This window comes from Lampetra planeri, chromosome 3, assembly GCF_965212315.1.
Source record: "Lampetra planeri chromosome 3, kcLamPlan1.2.h2, whole genome shotgun sequence".
Lineage (NCBI taxonomy): Eukaryota > Metazoa > Chordata > Hyperoartia > Petromyzontiformes > Petromyzontidae > Lampetra > Lampetra planeri.
The window spans coordinates 7,914,894-7,936,546 of record NC_136109.1 but is presented as its reverse complement, the minus strand read 5'-3'; the positions used below and the strand labels follow the sequence as shown (position 1 = coordinate 7,936,546).

Below are 21,653 nucleotides of genomic sequence, written 5' to 3'. Positions count from 1 at the left end.
AGAACCTAGTTAGATTCCCTAGGTTCAATCACTGGGGCAGGCTGTGGGTTGGCATAGTAGTGTGGTTGGTATGGGTTCTGGTGCAAGGAATGAAATGAAATTCAACTTTTAAAACTTTTTATTTTACGAGGTAAGGTCCACTGAGCTGTATAGCTCATTTTCACAAGCCACCTGGCCACAAATGATGGCTCAACGCAGTGGCTTGTGTGGAAATTCATAGTAGCCAGATACTATTAAACGCACGTTTATAAATGTGGAGAGAAAAACCTGACGACCCGGAGAAAAATCCACGCAACCATGGGGAGAGGGAGACACCACAAACTCCAAATATACAGAAGGCATCGTCAGGACCGAGATCGAACCCACGACCTCCTTCATACCAGGCGGACTTCCTTCGCACCGTACGTAGCCAACCGTGCTAATCGACTGGAAAACACATTCTTGCGGAGGGAGCTGATAGGAACGTTGGGTTGCTCGGTCAATGGCCAGGGTCAACGGCGGCGTGGTGTATTCCGCAAATATGTCCGACTGAGGGTGGGCACAAGCCGGCGTGAGTAGGTTAAACGTTGAGTTTTATAAGGGCACCACGGGGTGACCAGCCCCTCCCCATCCAGCCCCACCCCTCCCACCCCCCACCCAGCCCCACCCTCCCCACCCAGCCCTTCCCCACCCTCCCAACCCAGCCCCTCCCCACCCAGCCCCACCCCACCCAGCCCCTCCCCACCCAGCCCCTGCCTGCACGACGGACGGACACAATAATCCCCTGTGGGCTGGTGGAACCACTCAGTGGGTTTCCTACCAGTAATACGCGTCCCGTTGTTCAACGCCTGCAACACGTCACCGATATGAGCGGTTCGAACACACGCAAACGACGTCATCGCCTCTCGGTTACAACAAGTGACGTCATCGCCTCGGGTTACAACCAGTGACGTCATCGCCTCGGGTTACAACAAGTGACGTCATCGCCTCGGGTTTCAACAAGTGACGTCACTGCCCGATGATGTCACGGCCGGGCATGGCCGCCAGAGGTGGGAGGTTTGTCCTCCCTCGCCTCTCCTCCTCCTCGTCGTCGCCGTCGCCCCTGCCTTGAAGCCCGCCCGCCGCGGCGATGGAGACGGTGGAGGAGGCTGCGGCGGCGGCGCTGTCCCGCGCGGGGCCCGAGGCTCCGTGGCTGCGTCGCGGTGAGGCGAACCTCGCCGCGCTGTCGTGGCGCCGTCTCTATCTGAGCCGCGCCAAACTCAAGGCCTCGTCCCGCACCTCGGCGCTTCTCTCCGGCTTCGCTATGGTGAGGCACGGCTCGCTGTGGGGGGTAGTGGTGGGGTGGGTGGTGGTTACGGGACGAGGGTGCGTGTTGGGGTGGTGGTGGTTGTGGTTGTGGTGGTGGTGGTTGTGGTGGTTGCGGGACTAGGGTTCGTGTTGTGGTGGTGGTGGTTGTTGTGGTGACGGTGGTGGTGGTGCTGGTTGTGGTGGTTGTGGCTGGGGAGCGGTGGTGGTTGTTGTGGTGGTTGTGGTGGTTGTGATTGTGATGGTGGTTGTGATGGTGGTGGCTGGGGAGCGGTGGTGGTGCGGTTAGCGCGCTACGCTACGCACCCTGCGATTCCCCGGGTTCGTAGTCTCCTCTCACGGTTATCTGAACCGGTCCTGGGCCTCACCGAAGTCGACTCAGCCTGAAATGAGTACCTGGTACGGTGGTTAAAAACCATCGGCACTGGGAGAGACGAAGGCGGCCGGGAGTGGTGCTGGCCACCCACCCACATCCTCGTGTGCCGTGCCAGCTTTCATAGGTGCTGCACTTTAACCCAACAGTCTGTTCAAGGCCATACGGGGCGATCTTTGTATTTATTGGTGACTGGGTCATGTAACCCGCATGCCCCAGCCATCGTATTGCCCAGGCAGCTTCTGTTTGGCCGGATAGAGAGAGGGGGGGGGCTGGAGAAGAGATGGACTTGGTACGAGAGGATGGGGAGCTGAGTGGACTTGCCGAATATTGGTATCAAGATCTCTGGAGGAGGCTCGTGAAGGACGCTGCTGAGCAATTTGGGAGGCAGTCGTCCTCCAGCAATAGCGGGAGGACAGAGGAGCGACGCGCTCACAACAATGAGCCGAGCGTTGGGCGGATAAAGCGCAGCATGTTGGCACAGTGGGGAGCACAGATTATGCATCTGCCAGTCATCTCTAGTCAACCCATGGCACCGAGATCTGTCCTGTGACCTGGCCTTCGACCCTTCACGTGCACGTAGCCTGGCACAAGCGCCGTGGTGACGTCACTGTCACTCAGTGGCGAATGGAGGTTGTTGTTGTACTCGTCTGGATGTGGTGGATGTGATGGTGGTGAACACGCCATTTCCTTATTAAACCCATGACACCTGGATCTGACCTGTGACCTGTCTGCGAGCCCTTCAACACTTCACGTGTCCTGAAGGTGCACTTAGCCTGGCACAAGCGCCCCGGTGACATCACCGCCACTTGGTAGCGAACCGCGGACGTTGTAGTTTATAATGCCAATGGCGAGGGGAGGTTGACGTGGCTTAGCGCGCCACACCTACCCATGTTATTATCGCACGCTTTGATTGGACTCACTCTGTCTGTTGTTGTTGTATCCTCAAATCTTGTAACTCAATTTTTAACCCACTTCCCAATGTGGTATCGATTGCAAACTTGGTATACTTATGCCACACCGATGACAATACTATATTCTATCATAAAATATATATATTTTAAACATTATTTTTATATGTTATGTTTCGACTTGGGTCTAATTGTCCACGCTCAACTGACGTTGGCTGTCAATCACCACGGTCCTTTACGTTATGGCAAGCTTCGGGGCCACTTCCTGGAGTCGTGGAGTTCTTCCATTACTAGTACGGTACATTTCATCAAAGCGTGTTTTTAAGAAAGTTTTTTTTTAATATTACTTATTTTAACACATGTAGTTGTAGGGATGTTAGGCGCCGTGGTACTGTACATTGTAGTTGTATAGTATTACACTGCCTCGCGCGATACCACATGCTTGTGGTGTTAAATGGGTTGCATTGTTGTGCCCGTTCTACTTTTGGATGTGTCTGCCTAGAGGCGGATCTGGATACCTCCCAAGGGGAGCGGTTCTGAAATTCCCAAGCTTTTTAAAATAGTCCTACGGTAATAATAAACAATATTAAATGTATTTTCTCTGGTAAATATCAATGAAATACCAATATTGGGGGGGGGGGGGGTCGTCTCAACGTCGATCCGCCACTGATGTATGCTGTGGCATGAGTTCCCACTCTTAAGTTGCACTGTTAATGAGTTCCACTGTTGGACGTGTGTGTGTGTGCGTGCGTGCTGAGCCTAGGTGGCGATGGTGGAGGCACAGCTGGATGCGCGATATACTTACCCCCCCGCGCTGCTCGTCTCTTTCTCCGTGTGCACTACCGTGCTGGTCGCTGTGCACCTCTTCGCGCTCATGGTCAGCACCTGCATTCTGCCCAATGTGGAGGTGAGTTCTTCGTCCATAACCCCCTTTTCCCATCCGGTGACGTACGTCTGTAAATCGTCGTCCATGTGGACGTCATTGGAACGGAAACGGAAGAAAAACTAAAATAAAATAACTTTATGGAAACCGAGGCTCCTCCAAGGTCATGCAGAAAGGGTGTGTGGCACAATTTGGCGCCAGCTTTCATAGAGTGCGATCGTGTGGCTACGGCTCTCTGCGGTGAGTACAATGTTTAAAAAAAAAGTGCTATGCCTCTCTAAATAAAATGAACACTGACCACTTGCGCGTTCCGAGATTCAGCGGTGAACAGGACCCAATCTGCAGATGTTTCGGAACGGAAAGGGTTAACAGGAATTATATTCTTTGCCAAATTATTTTTTCTAAATTTCAGGTGTATCGTGTGATCATTGATGGCACCTCCTCTTGCTCAACTGTACATTCGAATAGCAGCTCACTGTCGCTCAACTTTTTAGTGTTATTTGAAAAGCAGTTAAGTGCATTGAAGAATGAAAGCTGCAATATTGTGATATTGTACGAATTCTGGCAACTTTTAGCAACTTAAGTATCAAAAGCAGTGTTAATTGAATGCACCCTTTACGCTCTATTTAATTAAAACATTCCTTTGACCTCCTGGCTGCAGCTCCTTGGTGCAAATAGGCCAGAAGAACATTCATAGCCTGAAACGTTAGCGACTGTTTTGTTTGTGTTTTGGTTATTAGGCGGTGTTAATATGGTGGTGCATTGGGTGGCGCACTGTGACCTGGGCCGGATTGCTGACTACGGTTAACATCAGTGGCGAGTGATATCTGGAACAGTCCTAGGCAACCCCCACCCTTCACCAGCCTGCACCGACCAGCATGGTGAAGTTTGGTTAAACAACTACCATGACTGCTTCATCCAGAATCAGATTCACAGAATCCTGTAAAAACCCTGCGGTGTGCTTATTGTGGTTTGTGTTGTATTGCACGCTAAATTAACAGGCCTATTTTGGCTGTTTTTGTACGTTAACGTGAATTGTGTGTGTTTTAGTCCAGATGCTGCTGGAAAACGTACATTTGTTCAAACAAAAACACGAGATCAGCATCGACCTCCTGGGTCTCATCAGCAGTGAGGCTTGGTTCATAAATAATGCTGAGTTTTTGTAGATGTTATTGGCAAGAGCAGTCTACCTTTATGACAGGGCCTCATGGAGAGACGGAGGAAAAATCTGTTGATATTATCATCTGTAGCGTTCCACTCCACCCATAATGAGTAAAAAAATATGCCGTGCATATGTGTGTTGTGCGTGTGTTGACTTCCCAGGAGTAATGCGTGCAAAATGAAGACCTCTATTATGGCTGTTTCTGCACGTCAACATGAAATGTGTGTTTTCGTCCAGATGTGCGTTTTCCAGCAGCATTTGTTAAAACAAAAAACGTGAGATCAGCTTCGACATGCTGGGTCTCTTCAGCTGCGAGGCTTGGTCGATAAATAATGCTGAGTTGTTGTCGATGTTATTGGCAAGAGCATGACAGGGCCTCATGGAGAAACAGGGAAAGTTTGTTGATATTATGATCATCTGCGGTGTTCCGCTCCATCCATCATGAGTTTTGAGAAAATATACCGTGCATATGTGTGTGTTGTGCGTGTGTTGACTTCCCAGGATTAATGCGTGCGTTGTGTGTTCTGTTTTGTGTGAATATTGTGCGTATAATGTGTTGTTGTATATGTTGGCTGTGTAATGTGTGTGCATTTTTATTGCGTTATATGTTGTGTATGTTGTATGTATGGAGTGTGTTGTGTGTGTATACTGTGTATGTTCTGTGTATATTCCATGTATATGTCTCGTGTGTGCTGCGTATGTGTGTTGTGTTGTTCTTAGGCGGTGAGTAACATGTGTGGTATACATACTGTTTGTGCTTAATATGTGTTTTATGTGTTTTGTTTGTGTGTGTGTATGTCTAGTATTGTGCGTGTGTGTGCTGTGCATGTGTGTATTCTGTGTTGTATGTATCTTCTGTCTGTTGTATGGGTATTTTACACGCTTTCTTTTAACCCACTCTGTCTGTTGTTGTATCCTCATATCTTGTAACTCAATTTTAACCCACTTCCCAATGTGGTATCGACTGCAAACTTGGTATACTTATGTCATACTGATGACAATACTATATTCTATCATAAAAAATTAAAAAATCAATATTTTTTAACATTATTTTTTATATGTTATGTTTCGGCTTGGGTCTAATTGTCCATGCTCAACTCACGTTGGCTGTAATTGGCCACAGCCCCTTGCGTTATGGCAAGCTTCGGGGCCACTTCCTGGAGTCGTAGAGTTTTGCCATTACGAGTACATTTCATAAAAGTGTGTTTTTAAAAAGTTTTTAAAAATATTACTTGTTTTATGTGTATGCTGTATGTCTAGTATTGTCTATGTATGTGTGTATTGTATGTATAGTCTGTCTATGTATTGTATTGTATGTATAGTCTGTCTATGTTGTATGTGTATTGTGCATGTGTTGTACGTGTGTGTATGTATTTGTTGTGTTCCCAGGCGGTAAGCAATGTCCACAACCTCAATGCAGTCGCAGAGTCTCCCCACGAACGTCTGCAGAAATACATCGAGCTGGCGTGGGGCTTCTCCACAGTGCTGGGCACTCTGCTCTTCCTGGGTAACACAGCCATGCATCACCCGCACCCGCACAGCTGTTCCTGGGTAACGAAACACGACAAAGATCCCCCATATAGACTGTTCTTCAGCCTCCCACTCCCAGCCCCGCTCACTTCCTCCTCCCCCTCCCCCCGCATTTTCTTGCTCGCTCCTTAATCTCTCCAGTGTGATGCACTACTCTCCCCCTACCCCACACCCCCCTCTCTATCTCTCCTCCCTGGCTCCTCCCCCCCCCCTCTCTCTTACCTATATAGCCTCTTATTACAGCAGCCCTTTTGCCCACTTCAGCAATTGTTTCTTGCTGTGGTTGTCCCACCTGATGACGGGCGCTTGTGTTGCGCCCGAAACGTCGTGATTTAATTCATTTTATTTTATACCTACGTGACTTTACCGAAAGAATTAACTAACTGTTGTTGGAGCAAGTGATGTTAGAAAGCACCTATTAAGGCCGGCATAGCACACGAGGTCGCTTTAGCCTCCCCTAGTGGCAATGTTTACACACCACACCAGGTACGTATTTAAGGCTGAGTCAACCTAGGGGAGGCCCAGGACCAGTTCAGATATTCATCACCGATCTTGGCCGTGAGTGGGAATGGAACTCGGATTACCGGATTCATTGGGCAGTGCGCTAAGCACTACACTACCGATCCACACGCACTCACATACACTGCTGTTTGGTTAACATAGCCATACACTCGCACACACACCATTTTCTCCTGGGTAACACAGCCACACACACACATACACTTTCTTTCTGATTAACATTCGAAGACGAATGCAAACATCCCCCGTATAGTCTTAACAGATTTCTGGGGCAAGTGCTGTTAGCGGGCACATATGAAGGTTGGCACGGTATACCAGGGTGTGGGTGGCCCCCACCACCCCGGCCGCCTTTGTCTCCACAGTGGTGATGATTATCTCAACCGGTCCTGGGCTTCCCCTAGGTCGACTCAGCCTCAAATGAGTACCTGGTGCGGTGTATAAACATCGCGACTGGGGATGCGAAGGCTGTCGGGCGTGGTGCTGGCCACCCCCACCCTCGAATCCTGTGCCGGCCTGTTAAGGCTGTACAGGGAATCTTTTTCTTTGTTGTGTGAACATCAGCACTGGAGAGACATTAAGGTGGCTAGCTCTGGTGTTGGCCGCACCAACCTTGTGGCCTGTATGTGCCATGCTGACTCGTTGACGGAACTTGCCCTGACAACCTGTGTTAGGCTAAATGGGATAATTATTCAATCTTGATTTGAAGTTGTCGTGACTGCAGGGATCCATACTCTTTGCTTCTTTCGGTAAAGTCACGTAGGTATAAAATAAAATGAATTAAATCACGACGTCTCAGGCGCAACACAAGCGTCCATCATCAGGTGGGACAACGACAGCAAGAAACAATTGCTGAAGTGGGCAAAAGGGGCTGCTGTAACAAGAGGCCATATAGGCAAGAGTGGAGGCTTCAAGTAAGCAACAAGCACGGCAAAACATAATTATTTGGGATAATTATTTGTCTTTGATTACGCGCTTCACATGGCATTGATGATGATCGTGTTGGTTGTTTTCTTGTCGTTTAGCGGAGGTGGTGTTGCTGTGCTGGGTCAAGTTCCTCCCCGTGGGGTCTACATTATCGGGGTCGAGGGGAGGGGCTGGGGGCAGTGTTGTGCAAGGGGACCTGAATCAAACTGAGGTAATGACGCACGATCGTACGACGTCGCAGGCCTCTCGTTATCCATTGCTCCCCCAGTGGTTTAATGAATTGTGACCATGCAGCCATAATTCGGGTTTGTATTTTCATCAGCTTAAATGTAACATTATATTTGCCTTTCATTTGGGGACGGGGGGAGAACACTGGGGGGCCATTGTTGTTGGCGAGTTTTTTTTTTTCCTGGCCATTGCTCAGAACTGTGGCATGTTCCATCTGAAGCGGTCCTTCACCAACCAGTCCCTCCAGAAAAACGCGGAGTTTTTTGGTGATTGTTGCGGGCAAAAATCGTTGATTATGCGGCACGTTTTCTTAAAAAATGCGATGGAATATGCGGGATATTTATGCAATTTTATGCGATTAAATTGCGGGAACTTGCAAAAATTGCGGGAACTTGCAAAAATTGCGGGAACTTGCAAAAACTGCGGTTTGATGAAAAAGAGAAAAACAAGTGATTCCCCCAACACCCTATTCACTAGGCTACTACTTTAATGTAAAGAGTCATTTCTTATTACTTCCTATGATAAGTAAGCATACTACATCACAGAAAGTGCTGGGAATATTTAAGTTCTCATCTTGTTTTATTTCAGACATTAACAAACAGATGGCTCAAACTTACAAAACATTGAGTCGAACAAGTTCTGTAGCTTTACAAAATGAATATGCTACAACTTCTGTAAAAATGAATAAATAAAATATTAAAAAATTTAATGTGTGCTTCCTGTTTTACAGAGGTAGCTATGCAAAATAATTTGCCCCCACTGTCATGTAACACACTGGGGAACTGCTTTGCGCGGTCTTTTGCGCTTATGTTTGATGGCAAATGAGAAAGATTTGCGGGCTTCATCATGGTTTCATTGGCATCGCGGGGTTTGCAGCTTTTCAATGATGTCGCGTAATGAGTGATGTCACTTCATAACGTTCCCATGGCAACAGGGGAAATGGCTGCGCTTGTGTGAAGTAAACGCAACATTTTTCAACTTTCTGCTAAGATATATGTGACTTTTTGCAACGAAAATGCGGGGATTATGAAATCATGCAAGCCCGCATATTTTGCGCGCGGAAATCTGCAATTTTTGCGGCGAAAGTGCGGCGTATTTGAAAAAACGCGCCCCCCGCATAAATATGCGGACTTTGGCTAATTTTGCGTGAAATCTTGCGATCGCATAATCGCGTTTTTCTGGAGGGACTGACCAACCCACACATATCAGTGTGGCGAATCTGCATGGTGAAGTATGGTCATACAACCCCCGTGACTGACGCGTCATCAGGAGTCAGCCTTGAGCCACTCCATGAATTGATATTTTTCTAATAATTAATTATGATGAACAAAACATTGAATTTCTTTACGCCATTAAATGTATACACAGTAAAACCTTGGATTGCGAGTAACTTGGTCTGCGAGTGTTTTGCAAGACGAGCAAAATTTGTAAATAAATGTTAATTTGATAAACGAGTGAGGTCTTGCAATACGAGTAGCACGTGTTTACGCTTTGTCTGACGAGCGTCACGTGATCACAACTGATGTACGAGTGCTTTGGATTACAAACACGTTTCCAGAACGAATTATGCTCGCAATCCAAGGTTTTACTGTATCTTGCAAATGAGCAACTAAAATTGGTTCTTGGGCCTTACAATACGTCACATAATGCATAATTTGTGAGTTACAATTGTTGGTTTTCTGGGATCATGCCGATGTGTTATCTAGCTCGGGCGGTGATGGCTAAGCATGCCTGTAATCCAATACTGTGGAGGCGAGGGTTGGTGGTTCACACAAATGTTGCGATACTCCTTTTCCCATGATTGTCAAGGTGTCATACCCTGACTCACCAACAAGGGATCCTGATACAAAATGGCCGAGGCAATTCAATATTACTGGTAGGAACCCACTGGTTCCACCAGCCCACAGGGGATTATTGTGTCCGTCCGTCGTGCACAATCGCTTTGCTGTTCAGAGTAATGTTGATTGCCTGACAGTCTTAACTAATAGCTTTAGTTCTCAGCGCCATACGTTAGCCACACGAAGTTGACCGGGCTGAAACCATCGACTTATTACACTTTAGAACCTGGATTATTGACAGTAGAGTTTAGGGAATGTGTGAGTAGATTTCGAATTTGTCAAATTTGGACCACGATGCCTGGCCCACGTGGCCTCCTCTTTTTCTCATAACATCATAGGATGTTAATGTCCGCTGCGAAGCGGATGGCGTGTGTTCATGAATAATCCACACACAAGGTAGTAACCAGGCCAGCCACTGGTCTAAAATCGCAAACCTGTGCAACAAGCGGAAAGTGCGCAAACCGCTTTGCCATGTCACCGATGTCCCCCGTACGTGCGTTCCCCTCAATCCCCGTGCATTCCAGATGGCACCACCCCCGTCCCTGCCCGTGGGCCTCCAGGCGGCGTGGGCGTCCACGGCGGTGATGGTGCCAGTGCTGGTGCTGTTCGTGTGTTTCACCGTGCACTTCTACCACTCGCTCGTCAAGCACAAGACGGCGCGGCACAGCCACCAGCTGGACGAGCTCTCCCTGTTGCGCGTGCAGCTCGATCCGCCCGGCACCGCCGTCAACGCAACGCAGCACCACCACCACGGTGGCGGTGGCGCGGCCCCGCAGCAGCAGCACCACCACCACCACGGCAACCACGGACAGCATGAACGCGCGCAGGCGCACGATAATGGCCACCATAACCACGGGCAGCAGCAGCAGCTGCTCAGCTACGGACGCGGCACCAACCACGGGCAGCACGACGACGACGACCTTGACGGCGACCGTCACGGGCACAGCTATGGGCACGGGCAGGCATGATGGCGACTCGCTCGTACGCACGGCCACAGCAGCCATGAGCGCGGCAGCAGCAGCAGCATTAGCGGCATCAGCAGCGGCCGTGGGTTTTAGCAGACTGACCAGCGGCGGTGGCGGCTGCTGCCTTGGACCGAACGGCGGCCGTGTGGGTTGGGGGCGACATTGCCGGTTGGTGCCAATTAAGTGGTTTTTTTTTTTACCGCCGTCAAAAACATGACGTCTGTTGTCACTGTAAAGGGATAAGAGCGGTAATGAGGTTTGCATACATTTCGAGGTGCGGGAGCACAGGTTTTTTGAGAGTTTCTGTAAAGGATTTGAAGGAGGAGGAGAGATGTTTTAAACATTCACGTTTGTTGCATCCACTTATAATAATCTTGAGTGCAGTTTTCTGGGTTTGGCGTCAGGAATTGAATTCAACTCCTGAAAGTTGCCCGCCCACAGCAGCAGCTTGAGGTGGAAACTTGAGAAGAGAATTGTTCAACACGCAGCCCATCTCCCGAACACTGCAACGTGGGAGAGCGCAGAGCTGTTTCTTCCAGACACGCGTAGCTTGGTTTGATGGGAGCTTACTGTGGGTTTTGCGGAGCCTCAGAGGTTGGGAAGAAGCAGTCCCCCCCCCCACACACGTGTGAGTGGTTGGCTGATGATGTGGGCCCTCATTTTAAAGAAGGTGGGCAGTACGTGACCCCCCCCCCATCTTTAGACAGGGTAAAGCGATGGGCAGGGGATGACCTCCCCAGCAAAAACTGCCAGTTATATTGCAGGCTGCCTTTTTTATGTGACATCATCACTGCTGTTTGGACCACACAGGACAGGTTCTGCAGAAAGGGATGGATTCCCTGGTGGGTCTGCCCTTAAAATAGTTAGGGGGGGGGGGGCCACACCTGTTGTAAACGAGGTAATGGGGACGCATCTCTCTTGGTGTAGCAAGAAAGGTCCTGGTTTAAATTATTGCAACGTCTTGCTCGTATGCCAAGCAGAAGCTTGCAGAAGCCACTTTATGAATACAGGCAGGGGTGGTGGTCTGGCACAATGTTATTTGATCACCGCAGCAGACGTGTATCGAAGTACGACTGGGCCCAACACCTCTGCTTTATTAACCTCTGAGCTGCCAGCAAAAGATTTGTCACCTATCTTAGCACAAACACCGTGGTGGCATCGCCAGCACTGGGGTGTGGCGCATGGCAAGTGGTGTTTCGTCGGCTTTATTTGCGTCTGCTCGTTCGTGTGTGTTTTGTGTCGCCAAACTTGGCACGTGTGTTGTGATATTGCCACCTTTTAGTGGTGCGTATTTTTGTATTGTGCGTTTGATGTTTACGTGTATATGCGGTTTCTCCCTCGTCGGTTACATAGCCTCCGTGACCTTTACGTTTAAATAGCGTTCGGGGTATATAGGTTGGGTGTGCAGCGAGGTAGGTACATAGGTAGATCAGTCTGTGGATAGGGTGGTGATTGGTAAGGTGGGTTAGATATTTAGTTTGGTACATATGTAGATGGCTGGTTCGGTGAGAAGGTAGGATGACACCGATTTGTTTAACCACGTGAGAACTGGAGAGACCGGCATAGTCTCATTTGCAATAGTTGAACCTGGGTCACTAAAATGGCAAAATAAAATAAAGTAGAGCAATGATGTAAATAGAAATCGGAGCAAAAACAACTATTACATGAGACGCTGAACATATTGCACAGCCAAATCAATGTTAAATAAGACAATTACCTGCAGCTTAAGTTGATTCTGGCAGGTTATATTGAGACTGATGGTTAGAACAATTACATTTAAGTAACGGAAACATTGGTAATGTGATGATTTAATCGTCACAGACACGTTAAACATATGTTGCTGCTGCTCTATATAAGAACAGGAGACAGAGCAGAGCCTCACCATTCTGGTGAATTGCCCGATGATGCTGGATGCAATTACCAGCGAAACGTCGTACTCAAAAATTGTAAATGTTGTGGTTTCACGCTTCAACACACCGGTGGGCTAAAGCAGTGAACTATTTGTCTTTTGTCAACGTGACACTTTTTTACTGATTGGCCGTGTCGGGTGGTGGAGGGTTACGACACATTTATAAATAACGCGATCTAAACCCAAAAACGTTGATTATGAATAAACATGTAGTCTGACTATTGTATTAATATGTACACAGATAAGAACATATGAAGTCGAGTGCAAGTGAAGTTGTATAGAAATGACTGCTCGGCATCAAGTTGAGACCTCAATGTTTTTTTAAACGATGGGCTTCTAGGTGTTGGAGTTAGTAGGCAGAGGGGTAGTGTAGGTTTTCTTATAAAATAACCAGCTGTCCAAGTCTCGTATCTCTCAATGTGTTTAAAATTGCCAAGTAAAGCCACGGAGTTGGCACCTGTGATGGTTTAGGTTTATGTTTTATGCTTCCGTGGTACACATAACAAAATGTATTAAGTGTAGCAGTGTATTTATGACTTTCAGCTAAGGTCACTGACAGCTGCAATTAGGCCCCAGGGAGACGTTCGGGTCCAGGGCTTGAAATTTAAGACCTCAATGTTTGCTGGCTTAGTGCCTTGTCACAAGCATCATCGACTCGGGAGAGCTCGCCAGTCATCTCGTGTGCTGCTTTCACATTTATCCGTCTCATTGGTGAACACTGCAAAAAAGAATCCAGCTCTCAAACATGTGCACCGATCTGTGCCCTTGTATTCAGAGCAGGTCATTCCAAGGGGTCATCACAGCCAATGACGGTCGGTGCCACCAAATATTGCCATCGCTTCCGTCAGATCCTTAAGCTGTTCCAGAGTCAAACACCCGATCTCCATAGTTTGCAGCATCATCATCAGATTCTAAATGTTTATTTATACTGGAGGGATTTGGTGAGCTTTAAAGCTCAATGTCACAGATGTCCATTGGGGCGGATCATAACTTTACGACAAGCGATATAAAAACAACAAAATACAGATAAAACTAAGCTCTTTTTTTTTTTTAGCTTACCAAAAGCGACCTTTCCACAAATTATCACACAACGAAGTGGCTAACGTAGAAATTACTCTTAGGTTTTTTCGGTAAAGTCACGTAGGTAAAAATAAATAATAATAATAAATCACGACGTTTCGGAGGCAACACAAGTCTCCTGATGACGGAGACTTGTGTTGCCTCTGAAACGTTGTGATTTACTATTTTATTTATTTATTTTTTACCTACGTGGCCTTACCGAAAAAACCTAAGAGTATGAATCCTTGCAGTCAGGAAAGCTTCAAATCTCTAATGTGGAACTTTATGGCTTTGGCTTAATTTTGGTTGCACCGTTACCTTTGCTGCAAAATCGTTTCTGTCCACGTCACTATTTGGATCCATGCGTGCGCACACTTTCTGATAGTATAGGTCGGTGTTCTTCACAAATTTTCAGAGGAGGGGGGGGCCCACTGTCGCCAATAATAAATAAGTGTGAGGGCCGCCATACCGCCTGCAAGGGGCTGTTTTCACATTTGATATTGTCGGAGACTGCACGTAAGGGGCCCACACTAAAGGCCACCAGGAGCCACCAGTGAACCCTTGGGCCTTGCAATGAACACTGGGAAAGATAGAGTCCACATGCACATTTACTGATGTTTTGATGAATTTTTAATCGCAGTTGCAAAGGATTATAAGTAACTAATTTACCTCCTTAGAGTGCACTACACGAACATGTAAACACGGTACAAATGGTTTTATTTAATGCTCTTTTTTTGTACGTATGTATTTTAAAATGTATTTATGTTAATGCGTGTTTTGTATTGCGGGAAACCTTTTAACGATTTTTTGCGTTTCGGTCACTTGATGACATTGTTAAGTGCCGTCTCCAAATGTCTTGATCGTCTGCCTTTCCATCTCTGGATCACTGTAACAGGTAGGGCTTTTGCCTGAAACGTTTGCCGCCTGTTGTTATTCTGCCGTACGTCTGCTGGCATACAGTGGAGCAGCGCGCCTCCCGAGTTTTCAATCGAGCATCGCGAACATTGTGTTCGATTTGCGAAATATGTTGCGCGTTATAAACTGCGGTTATTATTTTTGTTATTTTTTATGGCCAGCTGCCTAAGATGTGCGGCCACAGAGTCACCTTGGTGTGGAGTTTTTTTTGTTACATGTGTAGTGTTGTACAGATGGACTCTTCAACGTCTTTTGTAGCACACACTTTTATTAACACGGTCCCTATGCACTGAGGGATATACGGTCCCCTCACCCGTTACACTCAGAACGTACAAGCCCCCGTACCCTACAGGCTACTCAATATCCCGCTCTTTCAGTGTCCTCTGACTGGACCTAGCGAGATGTCTCCCGACCACTGGTTACACTGAACCCTAGCCCTGATAAGGGCTGGAGGGCTTGGTCCAGGGTCCTAAGCTTCTTCCGCTGTCTTGGGTCTTCGTGTGGTTCAACTCCCCGAGAGCTCTGAGCGCTCTGGCTTTATACTTGCTCGTGGCCGGGTTGTCCAATCCCCGTCCACCTTGTGGAACCCTGTGATTGGTCGTTCCCAATATGCTTTTCGATCCCAATTCACCCTATCTGACCCTGACCGTTTGGTCGCGCGGGAAAACCTTGTTTACGGTCAGCTCTCACAGCTTGTGAGACCCTGACCGTTAGTTTGAGCGGGAAAACCTTGTTAACGATTTGCTCTCCGAGTTTGTGAATATCGAGTGGGTAACTCTACTACATCACCCTCCCCTTCGGAAGCCTCAGCCGTCCCGGCTGTTACAAGCAGAAAATCCCCACCAATGAATCAAAGTGTGTGTGTGCCACAACCAACAAGAACAGGAACATCCAACAAGAACAGGAACACCCACTATAAATACCCCCCCCCCCCCATCAACAACGCAACATATGTACATGGTCAGAACCAATCACAAATAACGACATTCGCGACGCACAACGCATGCAGCATTCAGCTGCCGCAAAAAAAACGATGGGCAATCAAGAAAAGCGACGCGATCTAGCCCGTGTGTATTTCGCGGGCCCGTCGTAGGGGATGGGTGCCCCTTTCCGGGCTGCAGGCTGACCAGGCATCCTGGCAAAAATGTCAGCAGGGGCAGGAGGCCTCTCTGCGTGGACCCTTGGAGCAGACGGGTCGGGCAGCCTGGCAAACATGTTGGGCGGGTCAGGCATCCTGGTAAACATGTTGGGTGGGTCAGAAGGTCTCTTTGCAGAGACTCTTGTTGTAGACGGGTCAGGCATCCTGGCAAACATGTTGGGCGGCTCACGGGGCCTTCGTGCAGAGACTCGTGGCTCGCACGGCTCCCTCAGTCCCGCATCATCTGCGGGAGGAATGAGACATCTGCGCTGTGGATTAGGTACCAACGGGGCGACATCCAGCTCGTCGGGCATATCACACGCTCGGCCCTCGTGTTTTGAGTGTGACGCAGAGCCGCGCGGCGTAACAAATGGCTTCAGACGAGAGGGGTGCACGAACCAGCGCCGTCGTCCCCAACGTATCTTAACACACTGTGGGCGCATTACCTGGACCACCTCAACCGGACCTCGCCATGGTTTTAGGAGTTTAGCCGATGTGGACACCGGCACCTGGGGGCAATGAAGCCACGCCATATCACCTGGAGCCCACTGATGCACGGACGTGCGAGGGGCCTGCAACCTCGAATTTGCCCGCTGGCGGGAAGCAGAATTTTCAATCGCCGCATCACGAGCCTCAGACAGCTTTTGCAGGTTGAACCGCAAATGGTCAGTGAGCTTCGATGACTGTGGGAGCTGCTCTATCCCAAGCCGCACATCAGCGGGGGGAATGGCCTCCCTGCCATACATTAGGAAAAATGGGGAGAACCCTGTCGCTGCATGTGGCGCCATGCGGTAAGCAGCGAGGACCCCTGGGATCTGCAGGTCCCAGTCTACGTGGGATTCGTCAACCTGATGGCATAGCATAGAGGTGAGGGTTCTATGCAACCGCTCCACCATGCCATCTGTTTGGGGGTGATAGGGCGAAGTGCGCACCTTCTTAGTGCCCAACAGGCGGCATACCTCACTCAGCAGGGTACTTGAAAAATTTCTTCCCTGGTCGGTCAGCAACCGTTCTGGAGCGCCCTTGTCCAGCACATAGCCTTGAACAAAGGCGTCCACCACGGCTGCTGCCGACTGGTTGGGGAGGGCCCAGGCCATAGGCCACCGTGTAAAATACTCCACCCCAACCAGAAGGTACTTGTTACCACGAGGCGTCGTAGGGAAAGGCCCCAAAATGTCGAGAGCAACCAGCTCGTTCACACGGGATACCGTGATGGGCTGCAGCGGTGGGCATGCCGGCTTCGCTGGAGGTTTACGTTGCGCACATTGGGTGCAGCCCGTTAAAATATCAGTTACGTCGCGGAGCATGCCCGGCCAGTAAAATTGTAGTTTTAGCAAGCCAATGGTTTTGTGCACACCCAGGTGCGACAATCGCTCGTGTGCTGCGCACACAGCCGAACACCGCAAAGCCGATGGCACTACAATTTTGTACTGGCAAGAATCAGCATCCCAGTGCATGAGCAGACCGCGGCGCATGGCAAAAGAGTTCGATTTACTTGAATGTGAGGACGAATCACATGCGCGACGACGCAAAGGCAACAATGACGCGTCGTTCATTTGGTGCCGACCCCATTCATCCAACGTTATCCCCAGCAAGTCGTCACTTGCTGGCGGATTTTGGTGGTCCACACCCGGCGCAGGATCGGAAGGAAGGGCAGCAGAAACCGTTTCAGGAGGTGCAACCGGGCGTACTATTTGCGGTTTGCACCGGCCAGAACCCGTGAAACAGGCGCATTGTTCTGACGGGAGGCGAGATAGCGCGTCCGCATTACTGTGCTGTGTACCCTTACGGTAAATCACCATAAAATTGTAGTCGTGGAGGACTTCAAGCCATCGGGAGAGCTGGCCAGACGGTTGGTCAATGCGCAAAGCGTATTGTAACGCAGAGTGATCGGAGTGCACAGTAAACCGTTGACCGTACAGGTATGGCCTGTATTGTTGTATAAAGTAAACAATGGCCAGCAGCTCGCGTCGGGTTACGCACTAACGTTGCTCTGCAGGGGACAAAACCCTGCTTCCATAGGCAACCACCCTCTCAACGCCATCAACGATTTGGGACAGCACCCCGCCGATCCCGGTGTTACTGGCATCGGTGTCCAGAATAAATGGCTTTGCGAAATCGGGGTAAGCCAGGGGCGGTGCTGCTACAAGAGCATTCCGTAAGGAGTCAAATGCGGCCTGTTCCGCGTCTCCCCAATTAAATTTCAGCCCTTTCGCTGTAAGAGCGTGTAGTGGCTTGGCGATTGTAGCGAAACCAGCCACAAAACGTCGGTAGTACGACGCGAACCCGATAAAACTGCGAACATCCCCAGCAGAGGTGGGGGTAGGCCATTGGCTGACACATTTAGTCTTTTCAGGGTCTGTGGAAATACCCGAGCGGCTGACTATGTGGCCTAGATAGCGCACAGACTCACGCAGAAGGTGGCACTTCTGCGGTTTGAATTTAAGGTCCGCAGCTCGCATCTTTTCGAAAACAGCGCGCAACCGTTCAATGTGTTCGTTGAACGTGCGGCCAAAGACGATAACGTCATCAAGATAGATAAGGCATGAGTCCCACTGGAGCCCAGCGAGGACCAGCTCCATGAGCCTCTGAAACGTCGCTGGAGCCGAGTGGAGCCCCATGGGCAACCTATTAAACTCGAAAAGGCCCTGTGGTGTCCGAAAAGCAGTCTGGCTTTGATGCTTCGTCGAGGGGGAGTTGCCAAAACCCTGACAGAAGGTCCAAAGTGGAAAAATAACGCGCCCCTGCCAGAGCATCTAATGACTCATCCATACGTGGAAGAGGATATGCGTCAGCCACAGAAATTTTATTTAGGCGCCGAAAATCTACACAGAATCGAAGACTGCCGTCGTGCTTTTTGACCAGCACTATCGGGGCACTCCAGGGGCTGTTGGAAGGAGAAATGATATCAGCCGCCAGCATGTCGTCAACTGCCCATTTAACATGCTGTTTCTCCGCAGGGCTGAGCCGAAACGGGTTTTGGCGGATAGGGGCAGCGTCACCAGTGTCAATGTGGTGACGCAGCAGCTTGGTGCAGCCAATATCAAATTGTGATTTGCTGAACACATCCGAAAATTCCCGCAAAAGAGCCCGCAATTTACTCTGCTGTGACCCGGATAAATCGCCGGCATCCGCGCAGAGAGCGTCAATCCATCCCTCGTCAACGTTATGAGGGAGAGGCTGCTGACTGTTCGCTACGTGTCCGACAACCCCGGTCCCCAGGGGCGCCACTGTCGCATGAGCGAGCACTGTCCCCTGTGGAATGACGGTGTCTGACAGACCGACATTCAAAACTTGTATAAATGGCTCCCTGTCGCCCGCTACAAGAGTCTGTGCGGCCACCAACGAAAGGCTGTTAACTGCTGTGTTGGAGGGTCCCAATAAAATGCCATTTACCGAGGCGGTGGGAGCGAGCGGTTTCTTTAACCGTAAGGGTACGAGCATTTGTGCCCCTGGCGGAATGCGTACAGCGCAAGCCGCAAAAGCCTGTACGGAAGCATTTTCCGTCCGTGAATGCGTGGCCGCGGGTAAAAATGCCATCCGGCGGCCCGAGGGAAGTTCAATACATCCCTGATCGATAAGGATTTTAATGGGCATTTTGGCAAGAAAATCAGTTCCCAGAAGGCACGGCACCGCAAGGGAAGAAGACACAAAAACAGGTCCGGCCAATTTAATATCGCCAATGGCAATTTGAGCCCGAATTTGCCCGAGAATCCCTAGGGAACTTCCATTAGCGGTGAAAAACGGAATGGAAACCTTTTCCAATGAACGACATCGGCCGGGCAGTATGTTGTAAATTAACTCGGAGATGATAGTGGCCGATGCACCAGTATCGACAAGCACGCGCACTTCCACCCCCTCGATCGAACCAACAACCACCGAGGAACCCGCCGTTGCTGCAACCACTCTATGGGCCAGCTCTGACCACTGCCCGGGTCGCAGTGGTCGCGAAGAGTCGGCCAAACGCCGCGTGTCATACGCCGTGTTCCGAGCGGAGTCAATGGTGTGTTGTGGTGTGTATGAGGGCCGAGCGTGTGGGGTGCCGCGACTTGCCTGGTTATGCTGCGCTGCTCTGGAAGCTCTGTAGTCTCGGGATCCGGCGGAGCGGCGGCGAGGTGCACGGCAGTCGGAAGAAAAGTGGCCTCGGCGGCCACAGTTGAAACACGTCGCGTCGCCGCGGGGGAAGGGCCGTCCCCGCTCCCAGTCGTTGCGGCGACTGGTGCGATCCGGTGATCGCTGGGGCGTCGCGCTGAACGTCGAGAAGACTCGATCAGGAGAGCGAGCGTTGTCCCTGCTGGCAGGCACCGATGTCGTAGCCGATGCGGTGATGGTCTCGTCCTGGTCAAGCATTAAGTGAGCATGAATGCTCCGGGCAGCTCGCAGTGAGCACATGTCCTCGTCATCCACGGCCTGGATGACAAGGCGCAGCCCCCTCGCCATCTCCAGCAGCTTCTCAAGGACGAGTGCGTCGATAGCCTCATCGTCCATGCGGGGGTAAGCCGCTCTTGCCATGACGAGTAGCGCGGTGCGGAACGCCAATGGCGACTCCCTTGGCTTGCACCGTCTCTCGTAGAACTGGTGGCGTGTGGCGGAAGGAGGTCCGTAGACATCAGTCAGCCGCTGAAGTGCTGCTTGTAGTGTCGCCCTTTGTCGCTTGGGAATGGAGATGAGTGCAGCGAGAGAGTCATCGTCCAAGGTGGCTGGCAGTGCACGAAGTGCTTGTGCATCCGACCAGCCCACCATCTCCTGATGGCTGAGGAAGCGACGTTGAAATGCCGCCCAGTCGCCCCCTGTGGACGAGAATTCGCGAAAGACAGGCAGTCGCTGCTGTAGAGCAGCTGTGTCGTCGTCTTCGGCAAGCTCGGACTCGGTCCTGAACGCAGCGATGGCTTGGTCAACAACATGTACTGTACGGCGTGGCAGCCGTGATGACGCGGTGTTGCTGGAGGGTCCTGCAGAGGCAGCGTCGCTCTGCGATGACGCGGTGTGTTGTGATTGGCCCCTGGAGGTCCCAGCATACACTTGGCTTCCGCCCCCACGTGACCCGTCGGCGGGAAGGACATTCTCTTCCGGGTTTGCGATGGCGGGGACGCCCGCCGTCGGCCGCTCCTCCCCGCCCGCAGCCCCCAGGGTAAGTTGCTCCAGGATGGCTGCTGCAGCATGCAGCAGCTGGGCGAGGCGGGCGTGAGCAGCCTGGGTGCCGTCGCTCGCGGCGATCGGCTGCACAGCTGGTGGTGGGGCGGCTGGCAACACGCCAACATCTTCAGCGCCGCCCGCGGCACCCACAGGTGAGTCGGAGCTTGCATCATCGGGACTTCGCGTGCGGTTCGTTCGTCTTGTTTCCATCTTCTGACGCCAATGTAGTGTTGTACAGACGGACTCTTCAACGTCTTTTGTAGCACACACTTTTATTAACACGGTCCCTATGCACTGAGGGATATACGGTCCCCTCACCCGTTACACTCAGAACGTACAAGCCCCCGTACCCTACAGGCTACTCAATATCCCGCTCTTTCAGTGTCCTCTGACTGGACCTAGGGAGATGTCTCCCGTCCACTGGTTACACTGAACCCTAGCCCTGATAAGGGCTGGAGGGCTTGGTCCAGGGTCCTAAGCTTCTTCCGCTGTCTTGGGTCTTCGTGTGGTTCAACTCCCCGAGAGCTCTGAGCGCTCTGGCTTTATACTTGCTCGTGGCCGGGTTGTCCAATCCCCGTCCACCTTGTGGAACCCTGTGATTGGTCGTTCCCAATATGCTTTTCGATCCCAATTCACCCTATCTGACCCTGACCGTTTGGTCGCGCGGGAAAACCTTGTTTACGGTCAGCTCTCACAGCTTGTGAGACCCTGACCGTTAGTTTGAGCGGGAAAACCTTGTTAACGATTTGCTCTCCGAGTTTGTGAATATCGAGTGGGTAACTCTACTACACATGTGCAGCCTTTTTGTGAATTAACTGCTTTCACTAGGAACAATACACACACGGGAGCATAAAAGTAGAGTAGAACAATGACTTTTGC

General features: G+C 50.3%; 2 protein-coding genes across 2 annotated transcripts; one reads left to right on the top strand and one right to left on the bottom strand.

Annotated features, from left to right (window-relative positions):
- The first annotated feature begins 977 nt into the window (after positions 1–977).
- On the top strand, positions 978–14,689 carry LOC144737544 (calcium release-activated calcium channel protein 1-like). The gene is made up of 5 exons (XM_078620288.1): positions 978–1,285; positions 3,332–3,475; positions 6,003–6,120; positions 7,685–7,797; positions 10,177–14,689. The coding sequence occupies exons 1-5, from the start codon at positions 1,109–1,111 to the stop codon at positions 10,618–10,620; spliced, it is 996 nt and encodes a 331-aa protein (XP_078476414.1). The 5' UTR covers positions 978–1,108; the 3' UTR covers positions 10,621–14,689.
- A 3,580-nt stretch (positions 14,690–18,269) lies between these two features.
- On the bottom strand, positions 18,270–21,653 carry LOC144734538 (uncharacterized). Its single transcript, XM_078616785.1, has one exon. The coding sequence runs from the start codon at positions 20,982–20,984 to the stop codon at positions 18,270–18,272; it is 2,715 nt and encodes a 904-aa protein (XP_078472911.1). The 5' UTR covers positions 20,985–21,653.